The 24,083-nt window shown below is 40.4% G+C and overlaps 3 protein-coding genes and 1 long non-coding RNA gene across 4 annotated transcripts; 3 read left to right on the top strand and 1 right to left on the bottom strand.

The window, feature by feature from the left end:
* The first annotated feature begins 62 nt into the window (after positions 1-62).
* creg1 (cellular repressor of E1A-stimulated genes 1) lies at positions 63-2,970 on the top strand. Its single transcript, XM_029139258.3, has 4 exons — positions 63-425; positions 1,222-1,341; positions 1,430-1,546; positions 1,688-2,970. Exons 1-4 carry the CDS (start codon positions 132-134, stop codon positions 1,772-1,774), a joined length of 618 nt encoding a protein of 205 aa, XP_028995091.1. The 5' UTR covers positions 63-131; the 3' UTR covers positions 1,775-2,970.
* Positions 2,971-5,076: 2,106 nt separating this feature from the next.
* On the bottom strand, positions 5,077-16,889 carry LOC114848655 (uncharacterized). The gene is made up of 3 exons (XR_003784493.2): positions 16,755-16,889; positions 5,590-5,838; positions 5,077-5,250 (listed from the first exon to the last, which is right to left on the bottom strand). It is a non-coding gene; the product is annotated as an uncharacterized LOC114848655 (long non-coding RNA).
* Positions 5,648-16,584, top strand: LOC114848647 (T-cell surface glycoprotein CD3 zeta chain-like). The gene is made up of 8 exons (XM_029139359.3): positions 5,648-5,789; positions 12,665-12,762; positions 13,057-13,101; positions 13,381-13,449; positions 13,576-13,608; positions 14,973-15,029; positions 15,116-15,145; positions 15,226-16,584. The coding sequence occupies exons 1-8, from the start codon at positions 5,729-5,731 to the stop codon at positions 15,289-15,291; spliced, it is 459 nt and encodes a 152-aa protein (XP_028995192.1). The 5' UTR covers positions 5,648-5,728; the 3' UTR covers positions 15,292-16,584.
* Positions 16,823-22,909, top strand: dnajc27 (DnaJ (Hsp40) homolog, subfamily C, member 27). Its single transcript, XM_029139347.3, has 7 exons — positions 16,823-17,246; positions 17,750-17,832; positions 17,988-18,057; positions 18,171-18,335; positions 18,944-19,066; positions 19,150-19,310; positions 20,217-22,909. The coding sequence occupies exons 1-7, from the start codon at positions 17,160-17,162 to the stop codon at positions 20,347-20,349; spliced, it is 822 nt and encodes a 273-aa protein (XP_028995180.1). The 5' UTR covers positions 16,823-17,159; the 3' UTR covers positions 20,350-22,909.
* The last annotated feature ends 1,174 nt before the right edge of the window (positions 22,910-24,083 follow it).

Below are 24,083 nucleotides of genomic sequence, written 5' to 3'. Positions count from 1 at the left end.
TCTTCAGCTTTTACTCTGAAATGGAGTAGGGGCATGAGCGTCATCTTGCTTTTATTTTGAAACCGTAGGGCGGAAGTGCGCTTGTTTACCTCTACTTCGTACCCACACTCGTCTGCTAGTCATCAGACACCATGAAGCCGTCTCTGCGCCCCGGGTTCCCGCTGCTGCTCGGCCTCCTGTGCGCCGCTGCCTCCGCGTCCTGCTCGCGGTTCCACATACCGCCCCACGACCAGGTGGCCCGCGTCGCTCGCTATGTCGTCCACCAGTGCGACTGGGCCTCCATGGCCACCATCTCCACCCACCAGCCGGTGGCGGGGCAACCGTTCTCCAACGCCTTCTCGATCAGCGATGGCCCGGAGCAGTCCAGCTCCGGGGTCCCCTACCTGTACCTGACCCGCATGGAGATCTCCGTGCAGGACCTGCAGGTACGCGCAGGGTTCAGAAACACTACGCGTGTGTAGCTACAGTTAAAGGCTTGCTTTATGCGGGTTCCTTTGGCTTGTGTATTGTCTTAAACCGTATCTTATAAAGTGCCTTAAGATGAGCGTTGTGAATTGGCACTATATAATAATTGAATATTATTGAATAATTTAAATACTACTCTCAAAGTTCATAAACGTCTCACATTTAAAGCCTTCAAATGGAAAAACCTGAATATTGACTGTGTGTATGCTTTACTAAAATGTTAGCGTTTAATGATTTAATTTATTCCTTTTTTGTGGTATTGCTTATATATGAGCTTATAGCTGAAGTTCACTGGTGTGTTCAAATCTTTAATTAGAATAATAAGCAAGAGGGAAAAAAAAAAAAAAAAAAAAATATATATATATATATATATATATATATATATATATATATATATATATATATATATATATATATATATATATATAATATTTATATTGTTGCAATAAGCATATTTTATATATCATATAGTAATTTATCTTGTAGTTAAACTAAATAAATTTATGTAACAGACAAACACTTCCATGACAGAGCAGTTTTTACAGAATGACTCAGCAGTTTGGGGTTAAAGTCATGTGCTGCATGCTCTAGGGTAAACTAAATGATAAACAGCAAAGCAAGATGAGAGATGAGTCAACAGTTAGTGAAGCATTCCTGGTTTCATCTGGAAGTCTGTAGTCTAGTTCCTTTTAATGAAAATGAGTTAAATGCCACAAATAAAGCAGAAGTAAAGCTGAAATAATGTGTCTATTGCAGGTGAACCCTGCAGCGTCTTTGTCCATGTCTCTAGCTCAGACTGATTACTGCAGAAAGCAGCAGTTTGACCCTCAGAGTCCTCTGTGTGCACACGTCATCCTGTCTGGAACTGTCATTGATGTATGCACAAACAAACACACACACACACACACAATTCCTGTGGATGCAGGTGTTGTGTCGTAGCAGTCACTGGATCTTCTTCCTACAGGTGAATGGGACGGAGGAGGCAGCTTTTGCTAAGAAAGCGCTGTTCAATCGACACCCAGAGATGATCGACTGGCCTTCAGACCACAACTGGTTCTTTGCAAAGTTCAACATCACACAGGTATATCTGCTGTCTCCACATCAGTCAGGCCTTGTGGGTTTCACTTTGACTTCTAATACACCTGCTCAGGCTTTGGAACCTGTTGGTGGTTGTCCTCCATTGCCAGTAAAGATCTGTCATGGCTGTTCCTCTGTGTTTCAGGTTTGGGTGTTGGATTATTTTGGCGGTGTGAAGACAGTCACTCCAGAGGAATACTTCCAGGCCTCACCTCACAGGAAGCATCATTGACAGAAAGCTGCAGGTTTTCTATAACATGAGAATTTAAACCATTTTTCATATGTCATTTGAGCAGGCTAATTAAACTACTAGCTACTGATCAATGAAAGGACAAACTTCTCAGTGTGGAAACACGTCAGTGATGATGTCACCCAGCTCTGTTTCATCTGCTTTCTACCAGTTGCTCTCTCTTTCCAGCAGATGAGAAACTAACAGACTCCTCTGGAATCTATGAGACAACATTGTTGTTTGTGTGTGTGTGTGTGTGTGTGTGTGTGTGTGTGTGTGTGTGTGTGTGTGTGTGTGTGTGTGTGTGTGTGTGTGTGTGTGTGTGTGTGTGTGTGTGTGTGTGTGTGTGTGTGTGTGTGTGTGTGTGCAGCAGATCAGTGGAGCACAAGCAGGTGACTGAACACTTGAGTTCGGAGATGTGCTTGAGGTTGTCAGTTTGAATCCCACATCTTGCATTTTAAAGCCAAGCATTATTTTACATAGTTGCAGAGTTGCAGTGTTTTTCTTTTTAATTTTGTGAGCTGTATAAACTTGAATGTTTGCTTTATTTTTTAATTGGAAGCTTTGTGCTGTATTTATCAGGATTGTTTGTCTGTAACACTTATTCCAATATTTGTTTCATATTTTGTGATTTGACAAATTAGTTTGAGTTTAACTCCACCTTAGGGTAAGTGTGTGTGTGTGTGTGTGTGTGTGTGTGTGTGTGTGTGTGTGTGTGTGTGTGTGTGTGTGTGTGCGTGCGTGCGTGCGTGCGTGTGTGTGCGTGTGCGTGTGCGTGTGTGTGAAAAACTGTAATGTCAGAGACCTGCCTCTATGGGGAGCCACTGAGCTAATAATGAATTCCAAGCAGGTAAACAATCATCTACACATATTCTACATTTTTGTATTTACTGCAGAGGAATAGGAATATTTTATAAATATAATTATATTTTATATACCCGTGAAAAATACACAAACTCACATGGGTTTGTTTCCTGGCTCTCTGTGATATTAGTCACTGATCTAAAGGTTAATTTAAACATTTCTTTGAAAAATAGAGCCTCTTGAAGTGAAAAAGCAACAGGAAACATTCATGCTCTAATCCACTTTATAACTTTAGCAGAACCAAAGTGAATTATGGTGAAGGCATTGTCTGAGCATTGTCAGTAGAATGATAATAAAGCGGTGTGCTTTTAAAAACAATAAAACTTTAAAAAGCTTTAATGTTTCTGTTTATTTCATTACATTATAATTGAATTTTGGAATATGTTAGACAATATTTAATATTTTGTCACTATAAATCACTGAATCAAAACTGGAACCAAACTGGATCGACAGCTTCATTGCTAGAGTCAGTTGGTTGTCCTACTGTACGTGTGACTATAAACTCTATTTTACTGTATACCAGTGGAAGCTGAATGCAGATTTTATTGTTAGGGTATCACGGGAAGATGAAACTGTACATTTCTTAGAGGGCAGTTTTAAAAACTAAAGGCTGCATGTGAATTTTCCTCCATCTGCCCTCAGTTTCTATTAAGTTTCCTCTGACAGGATGACAGACCCTCAGAACATCTGGACGCGTTAGTGCGTTAGTGTGTTAGTGTGTTTAGCATCCTGTTATTCAACCATGTCAGTGGACTGATTCCCAGACATGTGGCTGATATCACATGAAGGCAGAGCAGATTAAGTAGGTTCTATCAGCAGATGGTGACGATGGAGGTAAATGGAATGAATCCAGGTCCAGTTCTATATTATCAATATATTAGGATATTGATTTCCTCCACACACTGGTAGAGTGAGTCTATAGTCTTATTATCATTTGATTAGAGGATCTGAAACGTTGTTGTCATATAGGGTCTGACCCAGTAGCATAGTGGAGGATAAACAGCCCAGCGTGTTCATGTGGATGCGTGTCCATCGTGGTGGTATCAGTCTTGCAGTCACAGACAGATGTGGCTAAGCTCACCCTGCACCACAGCACCACAGCACCCAGCGGTTACTGCTTAATACGGACCAACACCCATGGTCACTATCAGAGTGCAAGTAAATCAAAGGGGTTGTTCATAACAAGGAAGCTGTCAGTGAAGTAAAGACTGAGAACATACAGCAACAGGCAACATGTAATAACAAGAACTGTGTACATAACAGTAACGTATCATTTAATTTAATTTAAATGTCATGGTGATATATATCTCTATTTTACTTTAATATTCCCCTCATGTATGTGTATTCGTATGTACATTGTGATGCACCACCTGCCAATACCAAGTCAAATTTCTAGCTCTGTAGTGCTCTCTACAGGACCTGGCAATAAAGCTTCTTCTGATTCTGATTTTGATTCTAATTATGTGAAATATTAGCACCATATTTACATATTCACTGGACTCACCTTCTGAAGGTTTACATTCTAGATTCTCACTGAAGGGATCAAAACTGTAAATGAACACATATGAATGATGTAGTGAAGAACTAAGTGTAAAAAAACTCAGAACATGTTTTATATTTTGGAATCTTTGTTCACTCTTTCATTCTCTCCATAAGCCTCATTATGTTGTCTCCAGAAAAGATTTCACTTCAGCAGCGCTGTCAGGTTTATTTTCCTTAGTGAGGTCATGACAATAATCCTGACACCTCTGACAGGTAGGATGTACATGTAACATGTTCAGTGGCTGAACTGGACCAAATTGTTGAATCAACTCAAAGCAGACAAAACCAGCATCTCTATGTCAGCTCAAAGTTGAACCTTCTGCTCTGATTCCATTTCATACAATAAACAGCTAATTAAACATGTTATGTAGGTTATTGTTAGTGTTACCTAATGTTTTATATGTAAAGGGTCAGACAGTAATATAAAGTATTTATGTTATTATAGATGAGACGGCAGCAGCTGAACACTGGCCTGATGCAATGTATGTGGTGAGTTGTGCGATCTCATCGTTCATAAAGTTAAAGTCTGTTGCTTCATCGTCTTTCTCTTCGCGTTCGCTTCACCTCAAGTGGCTGAGGCCCATATATTACTAAACTAGTAACAATCCTAAAATGTGTATGATGGAGTGTGTTTTGAGCTTTTAGCTCCATCAGCGTCATTTTGACATTTTAGAGCGTCAAGTGTGATTTAATAGAAAATTAAATCATTTCATTTTAATATAGATTAGAGATAATAATGTAGATTTACAGGTTTTTGACATTAATAATAATAATAATAGTATAAGTATAAATATATAATATAATGATAATAAAGTAAAGTTTTAATAATAAAGTAATAATAAAATAAATGAAGTATTTGGTAAAGAAAACAAAATTTTGTGCAGCATTTAGTTTATTAATCATCATTGTTATGGCTCTTAAGCTAAATACAGCACAACTACACAACTATTATCTCTTTCTTTTTGCTCATTCATTTCTGACATCTCTTTTACATGTTACATGTACAAATAAATACAGTTGAAGCTGCCGTGGGCCGTCGCAGAAGGCCAATGGAGGCCAATGACACTGAGCATCTGCAGATTTAAAAAGGAATAAATTTTCAGCAGATTATTTTATTATTGTGGCCTGATGTCGAATCTGTCAGTTTAGTCAATTATGTTATTTCACTGTGTCGTTATCTATAAATGTAGTTTGAGTTTGTGACAAGAAGCAGAAGCAGGTATCAGAGCTTTGTGTGCCACAGTGGATACACACAGAGAGATTTCTCAGATTGACACATTTCTGCTGAAACATCAAATGCTGAATGAAAAGCAGTGGCAGGAGAAGCTTCATTTCTTTTTCCATGTGTATGAAAATACAAAGAATACATTTTCATGTGTGGGAGAGCGATGGGTAAACACAAAATGTGTCACCTGGCAGAGCAGCCTCTCACCACTTCCTGTTCCACTCAGAGACGACGGAGGACGACTCAAGCTGGGCTCAGTCGTTTCACGTTGACGCCAGAGACACAGAACAGCTCAAGAGTCAAGCCGTGTCTCGGGAAAGAAGAGAATGCAGGTCCGGGCGTGGATTGCTGGCCTGCTGGTCCTGGTCTCCACCATCGACCCCACAGGTAAGATGGAGGTGAAGGTCACAGTCCTCACTCTGACTCTCTGCTGAGTCTAGTAAATGTGGAGGCACATGGAGATGTCTCATCTTTAGAGTCATGTCTGACATGTGTGAAAGCCGTTACGAGTCTGGAGCCGTGTTCCCCTCCGGGTTCTGGTCGTTCACTGTCTCCTCGGGCTTCTGAAACTACCTGAGTCTATTCTGGTTTGTCTTTGTCTTTTCAAGCCTTTTCCTGTAGAGCTGCAGGTGTTAGCACATCGGTAGCGTGTTAGCTGGATAGAGTGTTAGCCGCTCTGCTGTGGGTTGGTGACAAACAAATCTCTAATCGTGGTTTCTCACTGCAACAAAAACTGTTTTCACTGTTTTGTATGTTTATTCTGCCCTGGTTTTGCAGAATGTCTGACTTAAAGACATCAGCCGCTAACCTTAGCTGAATGTTTCCTATTAACGACAGTGGCAAGAGTCAGTCAATAAACTTTTTTTTTTTTAAACCTAGTTAGTATCTCATTAACATGTACATGTCATATTTCTTTCTTTTTATTATTTTTCATTTCTATATCTTTTAAGATGGAATTCTGACCCAGTGACGGTCAGTCCTGAGGTTGTGATGTGTTTATTCCATTTAAGTGATTTAAGTAGAAAACAGATCTTTACAGAAATGACTCCTAGTAATGCGTTAATGATAGGGGTTCAGCGCAGTGGTTCCCAGTCCCATACCAGTTGGTCCTGGTGTAAGATGAACATCTGTCCACCATCTAATGATGTGCAACATGCTGAGACCATGGAAGACAATGGTTTTATTTAGTCCCACTACGGAACTGGTCTGCTCCCAGTTACTATCAGTTTGGATGCATTTACACTCGTTTTTGTCGACCCAATCAAATTCTAATTCTGTTTCCAGTTCTGTTCCTAACAGAATAAATCAGTGGACTCGTCATCATGTTATTGTTTAAGAGCCAAAATAAAGCAACTAACTACACGCAGCAGGAAGCTTTTCATCTGTGTGACATCAGGCCTATGAAGCCAAGTGTTTTATTAAAACTCAAGTAAAGCAGCTCGCTTTGTTTTAAGAGCTCTCATCCATCCAACGACCAGTTAAAACCAGCTAAACGAAGACCGAAATGTTTAAATATTAATAGGAGGCTCAGTCAGATTCTGCTTTACTTCACCAAACAACCACTTCCTTTAAATACTTGGTTCTATTTTTGCAATTCATCACATTCAGCATCAGATAATTCCCAATCTAACTCAAACCTGAGCAGAATGAATGACTCTCTCAGCATGTTGGCTTCATCAGAACTATAACATCACACCAGTGTTGAAGTCAGGTCTGTGTCTGAATGTTCATATTCACAGTGTTTCTCATTTCTCTGTTGACGTATCATAAATGGGATACGCGACGTCAGTGAAGGCCTCATTATTAATGAGTTATTAGAGGAAGCAACACCATATACAATAAAACAATGTGTTTTCATCAATGCTCATCTTTACTTAAATATTCAGACATTTATTGCCAAAAAAGTGGGACCCTACGGTTCGTACCAGACGTGTTGTTTAAACGTACCGTAATACTTACTGTGATTATCTACAGACTTTCTGAAGCAGGAATGATCCGTCGTCTGCTCTGTACCAAACATTCAGTCAAACATTGAGGCTTCAAAGTTATTTAGTCTGTAAAGATTGCATAATTAGGACATTATGAAGCTTTATTATATTTATAACAAATATAAAAATCATACTAGTGAGATCTTCTGAAAATCATCTTAGCCCTATAAAGACACGAGGTAACATCAGACAGCATAGTCCTGCTGTGTATGACACCGTGAGGATTCATTCACAGGTTTAATGGGTTCATGGGTTTTCTATTGTTTGTAATGTTATTATGTTAACAAATCAACAACCAATGATCAAGAACTTTTAATGCTACAGTGGAGATGATGAGTCACAATATAATATACAATATAGAATATAGAATATAATATTAATATTAATAATAATATACAACAACACAGACATGGAGACAATGACGTGTCTGAGCAGGTGTGAGCTGGTGACGCTCAACTAATAGGATCAATAGCACACAAGTCATCAGTACATTGGTGTGTTTTAGGCTACATTTATATTCACTGCCCAGATTCTCATAATACACACGAAGCGGGCTGGGCTCATGTTACTGACATCTAGAAGAGGCAGCGCATAGATCTGAAGAGCTGATTACTGCGTTGGTTTTGTACTTGAGTCAAGAGAATTAATTGGCCGCAAAGCGTGAACCCCACGGTTCAGGAAGCAGCTCTGTGGTTTGTCTAAGCCGTGACTCTTAAACAGCTACAGCTCTGTGTGGTAATAATGTGGCAGAAGCTGCTGCAGCGATCACTGCTGTTCACACAAATACAGGTTTAACAAACGAAGAAGTGTAGAAATTCAGACATAGCCGACAAACGAACGTCACCCACGGCCATGTTCACTGAACCCGTGTCATCTTTGCAAAGATGGAGGACAAGATGAACGGCTGAGAGGCAGGAAGGGGTGGAGAGACACCAGAAGAGAAACAAAAAGCAGAGATGCATGCACAGTGGTGAGGTGTCCCGGATTCTGACTCAGGTGTGCAGGAACAAACTGCCAGCTTTGAAACCACAGCCACACAGCTCAGCCAAAGACTTCCAGATAAAAATGTCTTAAAATGTCTTGCTGAGATACTGATATCGGAGATGAGGAAACTGCTGATCTCAGTATGATCAGAGCTCAGTTTATGACGTGAAGTATCATGATGTAGATCAGTACAAATCCGAATGGATTCAACAGGCGCAAACAGAGCCCAACAACAGAAGGTCACGGACGCTGCCACTGATTGTTGAGCTGGGTCGCCTCTTTGAGCCTGAAGCTCTTAACCCTGTGAAGTCCAAACCATTAAATAATTGAGGAAAAAAAATCAATTTTTTTAAACTGGACCCTTTATGGGTAATTCTGAGCAACAAAAAAAAAATCAAATATCAATTTTGATGTCTGAGTTTCAGTTAGTTCCAATTTGTATCACATGTTATACATTGGGTCACAATGGTAAGCAATTTTGTCCCTGGAAACCCCTTGGGTAATCATTTGTTGCTACCTGGTGTAATTTCTATGTATTGCAAGTATCTGATTGTATACACTGGTGGTTCTCACACTGATGCTGTAGAAGGCTGAAAAACCTAGGTATCATATATGATATGTTTGGCGTTATAGGGTTAATAAGCAAAAGTATGAGCAACGCCACTAATGTGTTACTGAACACAGATGATGTTTAAGAACACAAATGATCTGTAGAGAACCCTAAGTGGTCCTTCACACTGAGGGTCTCTACAGGTCTACAGTCTAACAGTGGCTCCCACCAGTCATAGGGTGGTGGTTCCACTCCTGGCTCCACGGGTCGTGTGCTGAAGTGTCCTTGACCCTCAGCTCAAGCTGCAGAGCAGCTCTGCCTCCGCAGAGCGAATGTGTGAATGACACACAGTGTCAAAGCGCAAGAGGACGATAAGGTAGAAAAGAGAATTAGCCATACCACAGAGTGAATCAAATATCATCACACAGTGGAAGTGTGATATAGTCTGTGGACCAGAGATGTGACCAGCTCTGAGCTTGTTGTGTCATGTAGTACTGTACTTGGTTGTACGACTTTATTTTACCATCTCTTAATGGGTCCAAGATGAAGCAGAACCACGTAGAACCCCTGGATATTTGTCTGGAAGCTCTCAGGCTGAATGAGGGGAACTCATAGTACAGTAGGTGGAACACTGTCATGCAGTAAATGGAGGAAATCATGAATAATACTAAATAATAAAGATTTAGATTCAGACACAGTCTGACCTGTTTTGAAGCTTTACTGATGTTTACTGACTAACCGTGGTACTCTGGGTCTGAACTGGGCCAACTGGGACACCGCCTGAACTCTTTCGCTCAGGAAGCTGCTGCTCTCACATGCTTTAACCCAAAGTTTATTAAGTGCTTAAAGCGACAAAACTAGAAACACTGTTTCCACTCGACCCTTTCAAGCCATCAACACGGTTTCCTGCTTCTTAGATACGAACGCACGAGTGGAAACATTTATCTGAGCCTCCTACTGTAAATATGAATGACTAGAATCACACAAACTCATTATTATGATCCGTCCTAAAACTCGCTGACTGAGCTAACACTAGTTTTTCCATGTGTTTGCTGTTTACATGTTTTCTCACCCAGCACACGGCACCTTGTTGGAGTCATGCAGCTTCTTGAAAAAGACAAATGAATGTCAACATGATTTACTTGTCACCCACTAGAACCTCAGTGGGGTTTAAGTACTAAGTTGGCTGTTGTAGGTTTTATTTGTCAGATTTGTCAGATTGCAGAATGTGAGGTGCTTCATTCATAACATGTTGTATGAGGAGTTGGTAAAGAATGAATTCTTCCATGATTCTTCTATTCCATCAAGAACATATTAAAAATAATGTGACGCACTATGAAGGACACTGGACAAAGGCAGCAAAGAGACGTATATAATCAATAGGTCAGCAGTGAAAATAAAAGCACCCCTGTTTGTCGAATATAAGAAGGTTCATGTCTATATGCAGAACTACTGTTTATGTCAATAAATAATAAAAAAGTAGACATTAAATGCATTTGTTTTATGGCTCAGGTGTAAGTAGAGTCGCTCCCATTCTGAATTGGTTCATGAGGAAGCTGGATATTCACGACACGTCTTATCATATCACTGGTACAAGGTGATTCAGCAGCTGTTTCTATATGAAGTATGATTCTGTACATTCAACATCATCAGTGTCGAACTGCTCGTTTGTGTTGCCTTCAAGCCAAACCTGAGTTTGGTTGTGAACCGCCGGGGGCTACTGAAGCAGAGACTGATAGTGTGTTTGAGGACACAATACCTTGGTGAGTTCAGGGTTGTTATGGAAAACAAGGTTTCTTATGTGATGAGTGATCAACATTTATGTTAATGATGTGCTTGGTTTTCCATTGATGTCACTGAGCTTCTGAAAACAGATGAGCATTTAGCGTCAAAGTCTGATTCATTACAGCTTCATTACAATCAACCCACAGCGAGACGACTTTGATACTGTGGCTGTAGTGTCTCTAGCCGTAGCACAGCTCTAACTGCTCCCATTCACTCACTCAGATACAGATAATAAAGAACTTGTGTCCTAGTAGCTCAGTGGGTAGAGCATCCTGGGATGCAGAATGTCCCTGGTTTGATCCCCGCCTCCGTCACCAGGTGTGTCCTTGAGCAAAACACTAGCTCCCTAAGCGCACCATCTATTTGTCTTTCTGTCTGTCCGGCCTCCTCATGGAGCGAACGTTGCTTATCTTTACAGTGTGAACGCTGAGGGTAAACACCCGCTGCACGAGGCTGCTGTGCTGCTCCAGTCCCTTTGCTGCAGGTTGGATCTGTGTCTGCATCAGTTCAGATGTTTGGACTCGTAAGGACAAATGTTGACATCATAGTTCTAAAGGTGGTCATATTTATTTAATGACTGAAGTGACTCTTCCGCAATGATGTAATGATAAATGAGCCTTTAATCAGGACCGTGTGTGTCTAACAACCTTTCACAGCAACTCTGGCCTGTAGCAGAGAATCCACTGGTCTCTGTCAAAACTCTGTCACAGAGTTGCGTTTTGTCTGTGGAACCATCGACTGTTAACTTCAGTCATATTACTGTTATCTCTGTGAAGATGGAATATAAGTCTTTAAGGCAGGTTTTGATGAATGCTGTGGTGTTAATCAGATTATCACCCCTCCCCTCCTCCCACAAATGTCCTGTTTTGCTGTAGTTGCTCAACACTCGCTCTTGACCATGAAATCATCGCTGGGATCTGATGTTGTTAGTGATGAAAGCTCCTCTGTGCTCATACAAACATGATCCACAGGCAAATGGACCTTTCGTTATTTTAGTTAGAATCAAGACAAGAATGGAACCAGTTAAACCTCATCCTGCTCATGTGCTTATCTCTTAGCTGGAATCAGAAGGAAAGGGTCCATCTCAGTGTCACAACCCGGATTTAAAGTGTCTGACAGAGAGAAAGGGCTCATTATAAATCATTCTGTATTAGCCTGTTGAGTTTACAGCAGGATGTTCACATCTAAACACTGTCAACTTTTTGAGCAAGGCAAAGTCATTTCTATCTGTGATCATTTAGAGCAGATGTTGAATAAGGAGAAAGACGAGGCCTGGAGCTTTAAAACCAGTAAATGCTCGAACACAGTACTAATATATTTGACCTGATGATGTTACCTCACGGTGAATGTGCTTTTATTAGCTCACACATCAACCATTATTAAGTACCAGACACTGTGTGACCATGAGAGGTCTACCCAGACACCATCAGGATCAAACCAGTACACAGTATGAACCGAGGTACAGTGTACAGTACACACAAATAGCATCCTCTGGGTTGAGACTCACAGACGTGTAAGTAGCAGCGAGCAGCCTGGGTCATGTCTCACGCTGAACCACACAGCAACACACACCTGTCAGTTAATGGAGCCGCAGCGAGCGCTCGGCTGCAGCTGAGGAAACCACTGAGCTCCATCAGTCCCACGGTGGCACAGCTGCAGCGACGCACCCTTTCTTTGTGATTGTTAATTATGTAGAAACACCTTCACGTCACTGTGACACGCTTCCAGTAACAGAGGAGAGCAGCTGGTTGGATCCAGAGTCAGATGTTGTTCGACTGTCAGGTTCCACTGTAGGAACAAACGTCCATGAAGCTCATTCGCCACCCAGACGCTATCTCCAGTCGCTCTCGCTTTCTGTTCTGACTGTGGTTTTTGTGCCGTGACTCATGAAGCTAATTGTTGGCAATTCAGTTTGTTAGGCTGCAGTAACACCAGACATCTCATTGTGTCTACAGAGGCCCTACACATGTATGACCCCCAGCTGTGCTACCTGCTGGACGGCTTCCTCGGCCTCTACGGACTCATCATCACCGGCATGTTCATCAGAGAAAAGGTTTGTGCATCAAACGGCACGCATTTCACTTCACACTCATATAACTACAGCAGAGTCTTTGTGGAAACATGCTAATGTCTGAATGCTCATTCATAGAAAGAGTAGTTTGCAAATTCTTATTTACTCCACATATTACAGGGGTTTTAGCTCAAAATCTGAATGTACAAATTATTTAATTTCTAAAAATTATAAATCATAAATCTGATTTTATATCATGACCTACTGATGTCTGTGACTGCTTTTCTTAATTTGTAACCTGTTTATTGTCTTTTTTATTTGATTCCTATGTTTTAGTTCTTCAGAACCAAGGGGAAGGCGGCGGACAACGGCATCTACGCTGTGAGTCAGCACTGCTGTAGATCTGTAACGGCAGATGTTTGGTATTCACGGTTCTATAATGTGAAGCAGCTGGAGCGCAAACAGCAGAAACATAAATATACCTATATATACATATAACATTAAAGTTAAACTAAACGAAGTCAAAGCTTTTTGATGATGCTGCATTTACAGCCACTGCTGTAATAACTACAGTGTTGTATGAATTACTCGTGTAGTAAAAAACTCACAATAGTTTTAGTATCTATATAGAAATTGTCATTTGTCGTGTTTTTTGTCTAGGACCTGGCAGGTCCAGACGGTGATGGTTACGCCCCGTTGACGAGACGAGACCCTGAGAGCGGAGGAAGGGTGAGTCTCACTGTTCTATGGGTTCTAAGGTTTTAAAGTTCAGAGAACTCTATAGTAAGTGGACAGACTGGAACCATAAACATAAAGCTGGTTTGGAACTTAATTTATTTACTTGTTGTGTTACAGATTCGCCGGACTGATGACAACTCCACCTACACGGTACGAACTGTTTATTAACCTACAATTAAATGCTTTCTCTGTATACAGTATTTAATTTTTTTTATTAAATTACATTTTTTTATTTATATAACTGAATAAGTATATTAAGATATTATTAAGATAATGTATATTTGTATAACACAATATAATGCATCTGCATGTATGAGTATTATGTTGTATATACACTACCGTTCAAAAGTTTGGGGTCACCCAGACAATTTTGTGTTTTCCATTAGAAGTCACACTTTTATTTGACAGCACGAGTTGTAAAATGAATAGAAAATATAGTCACACTGAAAAGGTTAAATATAATGATTTGTATTTGAAATAAAATTAAAAATCTTCAAACTTTGCTTTCGTCAAAGAATCCTCCATTTGCAGTAATTGCAGAATTGCAGACTCTTGGCATTCTGGATGTTAATTTGTTGGGGTAATCTGGTAAACTAGGCCTTCTGACGCAATGAGCAGACACATTGTACCAAATTATACTACAATACTACACTGCAGTGACAGTTGCCTCTACACAAGTACAAGTACATGATACAAGTAAATCAGTCATTTGCCTAACATAGTCATTTACCACATTAGTGATGTAAACAGTGTATTTCTGAATCTTTTAAAGATATCACCATTGCAAAAAAAGTGCCTTTCTGTCATTTCTAAGTGACCCCAAACTTTTGAACGGTAGTGTACATGTGCATATAAAAGTAAATTAAATGTGTATATGTATGTATATATATATGTGTGTGCTCCTGTGTGTAAGTATGTACATATACAGTCAAGCCTGAAATTATTCATACCCCTGGCAACTTTTTTTTGACTGGAAATAACACAGGTTTCTCTCAAAACATAACAAGACTAAGTAAAAGATTCATCATTGTGGAAAAAAAAATTACTTATCTTTTATTTAGGAGGCATTTCAACCTGAAAGGGTTGGAGCGCTTCTCTTAAGAAAGATATACCAAAAATGCAAGCTGGTAAGCTTAATATGAAGCCTGATTATTGTAACAGCCAATAAAGGCTTTTCTATTGATTATTGAGAAGCATAAATAATATAAAAAATGCCACTATTTGTTTAAATGTAAATAAAAGATGAGTAATATTTTTTTTCTCTTTTTTCACATCATCTTATGTTTTGAGAGATGCTTGTGTCATTAAAAAAACTTTCTTGTTGAATAAAAGTAACTTTAAGTCAGAGGTTGCCAGAGGTATGAATAATTTTGGGCTTGACTGCATATATAACTTGTTAGATAATACTTGTAGATATCAGTATAGTGTCATCATTTTGTTATTCTCTTGTGGTTCTCTTTCGTCCCCTTTCTCTCTGCTGAGCATAATTATTTCTTCACCTTTCTAATGTTTAGCCACTGCAAAGGTCTGGAGGTGATGAATACAAGGAGCTTCCAGTGAAAAGAGAGGGGGTAAGTTTGTAAGAGCGGGTTTATTATTAGTAAACTGCCATGTTTTGTATCATTTACTATTTTTTGTGTCTGTTTTGGGTCGTCAGCGCCAGAGGAAGAACGACCAGCTGTACCAGGTGAGTGAACAAGTTGTGTTTTTAAAGGTGGTGCCGCTGAGTTTGGTGTGAAGGCTGATAAATAGCTTGTGTTTCTTCAGGGCCTGAGTTCTGCCACCAAAGACACTTACCAGTCCCTCCAGATGCAGCCGCTTCCTGCTCGTTAACGCAGCGACTAAACTCCACTCGGCGGCTGGGTTTCTGGACAAACGATGTTGTTTCATCCTGACTGAACTGCATTAAGGATTCCCCTTTATTAAAGGTTTAAAGTTGTTTTATTCGATTTAGAAATTATTTTAAACAACATCTGGATTATCTGGATTGTCAGTCTATTTTGGTGTTATATAAAAAAGGTGATTTTGTAAATTTGCTACTGTAAATGTTTTAATCACATTTGGACAAAATACAAACGCCCACTGTAAAAAGACATAAATGTAACAATTTGACACATTTGAAGATGTTTGATCAGTACACAAAATGTGTAGTGGACCGTGTGTAGGGCACACCAACACCAGCTACTACTGAAAGTGATGCAGTTAATGGTTTGGTGACCTCTACTGGTCGGGGTCGTCCTGCACATTGTAACACAATGTGTCTTGTGCTCCTCGTCCAGTCCAGTGGTGGTATTTATACGGATGGTACGTACCATAACAACCCTATAAAACCAATGAAGCCAACCTGTTTTAGTCCCAAAGATGCTCCATCATTTTCACATCACGCCTGAGAACAAGCTCATAAAGGGAGCCATGCTGATGCTGGGCATGTAATATTTGGCAAAGATTCAGTAGATGTGTAAGTTTCTTATTTTTACCTTGTATATATTAACATGTTAAATACAGATCATGATATCTTTGGAAAAACAACACACAAATGCTTTCCTCTGTTCTAGTAATCACTGTTTTACTTAGTGTCAGTGTTGGAGGAAATTAAATGGATTAAATTTATAGCTGTGCGATATGAAACCTCAGAAACAGCATTTTTAAATGATAAATTGTAAATATTTATAGTGGCTTTATTGTAAAATGCCAGGTTCCCTTTATTATTATAACAGGTCAACCAAAGCAAAGACCAGAGCCAGTTATGCCTGTATTATGAATTTTATAGCCATTGCTTTGTGTCTCCATATGTTACACAATTAAACATTTTATTTGAACTCTTGAATCAGTAACTAATCTATAAAGTTTTCCTATGTCCATTAATTTGTTGTTGGAATCTGTCTCTGCTATTCTTTAAATTGTAATTTTTTCAGTTTTATTTTTTATGGTGTATTTTTAACATCAGACTGATTATCAGACCTTTTTGTTTTGATATTGTCCTGAGAATGTGTGCTCTGACTTTTATGTGACGTTTATACATTAGTAATATTAGCCTATTTTTGTATGATTAATTTGCCTTTATTCTGATTATGTTTGCTATGTAGATTCTAATTTTAACTACAATAAAATCGTTTATGTCTCAGATTAACGTGCACAGGCGGATCTTCTCTCAGATGGTGGACAAAACAAAACATTTTATGTTTATGCCTTAAATATTATCGGTTCACATGAATGATTGTGATGAATCGAAGCTCTTCTCTACCTAAAGGATGTCGCTGTTTGATAATGTAACAATCAAACGTTCCTGAACTTACCTAAAGTCTTTCTGTTTCGTTCAGGCTCCCGCCGAAAAGCGAGTGTCCTCCTGTGCTTTCTGACACGCTCTTATTTTGAAAAGACTGAAGGGAAGAGGCTATTTCTGTTTGTTAGGATATGTGCTATGAGGCCAGAAGGCTGTTTGTGTGTTCGTAATGATGCACAATAAATGTTGAACCAAAACACTGGCGCTAATGATAAAATGCAACAATGCGATGTGTGTAATCGCTGCGTTAATACGTAAGAATACGAGAGCCGTGCTAATTAGTAGCCAGTTGCCAACGACTAGTTAGCATAGTTAGCCGCGCTCACTACAGCAGCAGCAGAAGCGCCTGTCAACAGAGTTCCTCCGTTTACAGTCAGAACAGTGTTACTATAGATTCTAGTTTTACAAACACGTTCAAATGGAGACAAACGCAACGAAACGGAGAGACAACAAGAAGTCGCTGCGTGTGAAGGTGATTAGTTTAGGGAACGCAGAAGTTGGAAAGGTACGTGTCCGACAGTTTATTCCAAGCTAAGCCGAATATCGACGAGTGAAAATAGATGCAATCACTGAAGCAGACGTATTAAATTTACTGACGAGCAGCTGCTTTGAACCTAAAATACGTAAAATGACTAATTCTATTCCTTGTATTGACTCTGTAAAACAGTGGTTTCCACCCTCCCCGATTATTGCCCGTCCTGCCGTTCAATGCAGCAATGATCCATCAGTAACTAGCTGTGTAAAACTACCTGCTACGTTAAGCTTCTGTTGTGATGAGTCATGAGAAGGTTAGTTCGTACAAACGTTCATCAGATGTGTGTGTTCGGACATGGAACACATTTAAAACATCGCATTACTATGACCAAAAGTGTTCGTGTTAACGGAAGGTTTTTATGCCTGCTACTTTTAAACAAGCCTCTAGGTTAAACATTGCAGACAGACCTGCTGGTGTCAGTGCTTCAGGACAATGTTCCTGGGGTTTTCATCCTGTCTAATTGTCTGCCATAGAGCTGCATCATCAAACGCTATTGCGAGAAGAGGTTCGTTCCCAAATATTTGGCCACTATTGGCATCGACTATGGCGTCACCAAGTGAGTTAATTTACTGAATAACTGATGCTTTACTGTGTTTGTGTAACAAACGTGATCCTTGTTCCTCCGTCATTGTAGCACCTTCATAGACCACACGCTGTGCTACAGGTATGTTAACTGCCTTAACGTGTTACTGTGGTGCTGTGGTTTGTCAGAGTGCAGGTCCGGGACAGAGAAATCAAAGTGAACATCTTTGACATGGCTGGGCATCCGTTCTTCTATGAAGTAAGTAATTGATCACAAGTATATGTAAGTTGTAAATCACATCACTCAGTTACAGTACTATCTGCTGTTTGCATGTCTGCAGGTGATGCTACTGTTTCTGTCCTGTCTCTCAGGTGCGTAACGAGTTTTATAAGGATAGCCAGGGGGTGCTGCTGGTGTATGACGTCGGCCTGAGGGAGAGTTTCGATGCCCTTGACAGCTGGCTGGGGGAGATGAAACAAGAAATGGGCTCCCAGGCCAACATGGACAGCATCGTGTTCATCGTCTGCGCCAACAAGGTAGAGCTCATAAGATCAGCTGCAAGGCTGTAACTCTGCTAAACGCCTGCTATGGGTTCTAGATAGTGATGGGCGCCTTTCATCCAGTTGGATTACCCCAGTGCTCTCCTTAAGCTTCATTTGCTCTAGTAGGACATCTACTGGACGCAAGAATATAAGATGGCATTTGAAGCGTGTGGCATTTTGCAGAAAACCTGTAAATTAAACTGTCAGCAAAATAAAGAAATATGCAAAACATGTATATTGTATGTCACACTGTATATATAAACATACATAGATACATACATACATACACACTGGCATAATGGAAAAGGATTTGCACGTCATCAATTCAGCCCCGCCCCTAAATGAAGCGAGCCTCTGTACGCGCATCGCAGAAACACCGGCTCCTCTACTCGGCACACGCTTTGTAGCCTCGATACGGAACGTCACATCACTAGTTATACAGTAGATTTGAAGAGATTGGGTCAATGTTGTGTGTGACAAATGTGATGTGCACAGATATAGCAAAACATCTTAAGAAAACATAATCCAGTTAAGTGTAATTTATTTGACTCAATCTTTTCACTATATGTGTGAGTTCATTACCAGCCAGTACATCTGTACAGGTGGACCTGACTAAGCGGCGAGTGGTGGACGAGGGGGAGGGACGACTGTGGGCAGAGTCTCGAGGTTTCCATTACTTCGAGACGTCAGCGCAGAGTGGAGAAGGCATCAACGAGATGTTTCAGGTTCACACAGTTACACATGTCAGTTTGCATAATTCTTATCAGAGGAAGTGCTGGGTCTGAGAGACTTGTGCCTGTGCCCTCAGGCCTTCTTCTCATCCATCACTGACATGTGTGAGAATGGTGGGAAGCGTCCAGTGTCGGAGGTCAGCGTTGGCTTCACCAAAGAGCAGGCCGACACCATCCGACGCATCCGCAACAGCAAGGACTCCTGGGATATGCTTGGTGTGAAACCTGGTGCCACGCGGTATGTAGACAGCTTGGGTTTTTATTATTATAGTATAATACTGATAACTTCATTTTATAATTGGGACCTATAAAAAGGCGAGTCCACCACCATCCAGCAGCACCCTCTCCACATCTACAGTTTCTGTTACTGTGCTGCTTCACCTTCATCCATGAACCCAGTGTCTCTGCATCATTGTGATGCTTCTTGCTCGGTTCAGTTTTGCATAACTTTAGGTTAAAGTCTTCTTTGTTTAACATAAAATGCTCCCAAACCTTTGAGGACGCATGCATCTAACTGCTGGTTGATTTCATCACCACCATTTATGAAGCAGCTGCCTTATTGTGCTGTCTACCTTCTTCTGTAATGTGCTTGGATTGGATTACGTTCAACTTATTGTCATTACATAACTACAGGATATAAAAAGCAGTTTATCATTTAACCAAACATGTGGAACACACAGTACGTCTACAGTATAGTACAGTTTTATACTGACAGTGTATATGGCAACTACTATGGAAATAGGGGAAGTTCAACTAATCATTAATGGTATTGTTGACAATAAATTACATTAATTATTCATCCAAGGTGTGAAATATTTCAGGAATACTGGACTCAGGATTGGACCAGACGCATGGCAACTTCAGTGATGTTGTGTTTCTTGTAAATTCATCAGCTCATCTTCACGTCTTCTTTAATTTGCTGATCCAGCATCAGGACCGTGTTTCTCCTTGTTTGTTGTCAAGCCTGCTCCAGTGTGGGAACACACTGACTATAGATAAACTGAAATGTTTTAGCTGCTTAGGTTGCCTTAGTAAAAGTAGATGATTGGGAGACAGTGCTTCTGACAGGTTATGAGCTAATGATGTGGTTGTGACTATGTAACCATGCCAGTAGCTCCTAACATTGCATCTGGTCTGGTTCCAGCGAGGAGGTGAACAAGGCGTACAGGAAGCTGGCAGTGCTGCTGCACCCGGATAAATGTGTGGCCCCTGGGAGCGAAGACGCCTTCAAGGCTGTGGTGAACGCCCGCACCTCCCTGCTGAAGAACATTAAATAACACGAACCTCTGCTTGCTCACACATGGACTCAGACACACTCTTTATTTATTACTATTTATTCAGTAAAGGTCTTGTGCCATGTTGCTTGCCACTGTGCTATATGCCAACCTGTATGCCAAGATCTGGAACGTGTGCCCTCATTTTACCTCTACATACGGGGTATGTGTGTGCGTACATGCTTATCCTTATGGTTGCATCAAAGTAGGGCCCAAAAAACTTGGTTTTTCAAGTGTGGCCCTTTGGCCGGTCCCCACAACTTTGAAGGCCTGTTTGAGGGTTAAGATATGATTTTAGGGCTTAGGTTAAAATTGAGGTTTGGTGTGGATTAGAGCAAGGGTGAGTCTGCCTTTAATTGTGATAATTGGGGTAAGGGGCTAGGGAAGGCATTATGTCAGCGGAGGTCCTCACTTTGACGTAAGTACAAGGATGCACGTGCGTGCATGTGGGCGAGTGAGTTGTCTAGAAGATTACGATGGGCTTCAACAAAGTAAAAGTCATAATACTAACAAAATGGTTTTAGGGGGAAACCAATACAGATCATAACTTAAAAACCAAATCCGAAAACCAGTATTCAAATTCTGTTGGAAAACTGATAATAGGAGACGAGCATTTATTTTAATTTATTTCTGTAGGTGAATTTTAATCAGTTTTTTTTAATTTGGACTAACAATTTAAATCTAATAACACAGGACAAAATGAACTAATCATATCGGTATTTCAAGGAAGAGTTATTAAAAGTCTTACCTTCAGAACCGTGTAAACATAGTCCCGAAGCTTGTGTTGGGTTTGTAATGATTTGTTGTGGTGCGTCTGTTCACATCACAGCAGGCGATCTGTGTGCCGATGGTTAACAGTCCGACCCTCAGGAGCTGGTCAGACGCTCTAACTGCCTTTTACTGGATCAGCATCCGATGCTTCCACCTGCTTCCTCTTTTTCCTTAGTTCCCTTAGGTTTGTGTTTGTATACACTTTTAATCACTTACCTTCAATGACACATGATTTTTAATAATTCTTTGAGCATTTATTACCCTCAGTAATTAATAAATGTTTCTTAGATTCAATTGTGGCACCTAATTTCACCCGGTTTCCTGGTTTGTTTGCTGAACTGATGCATCTCATTTGTAATGACTGTTGTTCTTAGTTAGATTCTTGTCTTGCACGACACAATGCCTTAAATTCCAAACGTTACTTTGGTTCCCAAACCCCTCACTTTGGCAACAGCTATGTGAGCTCTTTTGTGATCGTTGGTTACGTACAGTAGTGTAGTGAATCCACTGATGTGTTACAGTCCGAGGCCACGGCTGGAAGTCTAGTGTGTGTACAGTATACTGTATGATGGCTGCCGACAGCCCAGCCCATAACTGCTGGCACCGATACCTCATGTATGAGTCTTTGTAAGTTTGGAATGAAACCTTTAGCATGTTTCATATTTATACCACACCTTTTAGAATTAAGGAGGAATCCATGGTTTCTATAAAATGTCCACCTCCATATACTCGCATCATTCTGATAAGCCAGCATGACTCTGACTGCAGAAGCCAGAGCTCTGTCTTCCTGCATAAGCTAAGGAGAAAATAACCTGCTCAAGAATAGCAAGAATGCATATAAATTCACCAGTCTACACAATGTGTTGGTTCCCTCTGTTAATGAAAGAAAAACCATGAGGGTCATGGACGTTATGCTTTTAAAATGTGGCTCAACAGAATAATTTTAAAAACAAACTCGTGAAACAGGCCTGGACTAAAAGGATGGTTCCTTCACCTAATACTGTATTTCTGTCAGTGAGACGCCTGCACCTGTCAGCGGCTGAGCAAACTGCTCCAGGCATCTTAGATTTGAAGGGTCCTTTTCCAGATGTTGATTGGATTGAGATCAGGCTGTGATCCATTCTTTGGTGTTTCTAGCTGTTTGTTCTAGCTTGTTTTTGATCCTGTTAGACCCAGGACCTGCTTTCTGACACCAGGCAGCACATTTGTCTTCTCATTGATTCCAGAGGCAGCAAAGCAGCCCAGAACAGAACTGAGCCTCCTCCACGTGTCACAGTATGGACAGTCTTCTTCTCTTCCAGTTTTGTCTTGTCTTCTCCTAGAAGCTTTGTGGTTTGTCAACATGCATTGTGTTTGTGCATTGTGCATTGTGCAACTAGTTTAGTCTTTTCTAGGGAACCGTCATTTTTGTCCTGTTTCACTAATTTGTTTTTCAAAGTGTTTCTGTTAAGCCACATTTAAAAGGTTGTCTGATTTTATAGTTAATTTTCAGTACATTTTGACTCAATATTACTTTTGTCACTTTCATGTTATTTTCATGACCATTGTGGTTTTTTTCATGTGTGTCTGTCAGTGTTTTAATCTTAACACTAACAAATCATTGAATTTCGACTGAAGCTCTAAGAGATCAGGCGCCTTGTTTACAACTCAAATGTAAAACGAGTCCGTGTGTTTGGAGGATGCTTGATGAGATACGGGCATGTGAGGTGAGGGTCTGTGTCTGTGTCACTCTTCTCTAGCCGGTGGTTATCTGTCGTTGTGGTGACTGTGTAATAAAGCATTCCAATAATAATTTCTGATTCATTTAGTTTATATCCTACTTATTGTATGTCCCTTTGCTACTTAAGAAGACAAAGGAACATGAAGCTTCATGGGTGACATGTGTAGAATAAAACATGCATTTGCACTATATAAGAACAGTCTCATGATAAAACATGAGCCCCTAACTGATCCTAATGTGAATGTTCTGCTTAGATCACAGTTCTCATTTATGTCCTCACATATTAATTACTGAACATATAAGTCATTTCTTCTTCTCATTCCAAAAGCAGACCTGTTCTTTTAGGGAGATGCGCTGGTGGCAGGTTGAACAGAAGGAGCAAAGACGAGGACACTAAAGCAGCTCAGTGCATGAAGGTTGTCCACCAGCTTCATCACAAAGGGAGGTTTGAAACCTAGTCTTTACAGGTACAAAACCTTTGCCTGTGTTAGATCAGTAAAGTCAGGCACTTAGAGTTTTTATATTTTATGTGTTTGATATTTATATTTAAATTTTGCAAATAAGCTTTTTTATGCACATTTTAATTAAACATTGTGCTTTAATTCTATACAAAAGGGTAATCCAAAAAATAAATAATCCTAAAATAACCGCAGCGGGTGATGACACCATGTGTGTCTGGACACATGGACACGTGGTTCTGTCACAGATCGCTCTCTGTACCTCATGACTACAGCTTCAGTCACACTCAGTCACCTGACGACTGGCTTCTTGTTGCCTCAGACTCCCTTTAAGGTCAGATTCATAACAAGGGGAGGGCGACGAATCCATCATCATCTTCTAAGCAGCAGCAGAGTCACATGAAGTAGAGATGACTGTGTGATGTGGTCCAGTCTCTGTGTTTCTTATATGTTCATGTTCTACTGGACTGAAAAGATTACAACATGCTTCCACTTGTGTGGAACACTGCTGATCTACAGTATCTTACAGACATGAGCACTTTGCACCAATGTAAAGCTGGGACTCAGCAGTGAGTCCACCCCTAAGTGAAAATGACCAAATTGAGCCCACAGTGTCAGTGTGTCCTCTTTTTCTTCCATCAGTTCACCAGCGCTTCACAGGTTCCACTTGAGTCCTCCTCCCCATGATGACATCACGGAGTGCTGGATGTTTGAGTGTTAAGATGTGTTGTCTGAGTTGAATCTGTCCTGTTAAACAGCTACTGTATGTGGTCTGATGGAACCTGTCC

This window comes from Betta splendens, chromosome 2, assembly GCF_900634795.4.
Source record: "Betta splendens chromosome 2, fBetSpl5.4, whole genome shotgun sequence".
In the NCBI taxonomy this organism is placed as follows: Eukaryota; Metazoa; Chordata; class Actinopteri; order Anabantiformes; family Osphronemidae; genus Betta; species Betta splendens.
The sequence above is the reverse complement of the archived record's forward strand: the minus strand, read 5'-3'. Positions and strand labels throughout refer to the sequence as shown.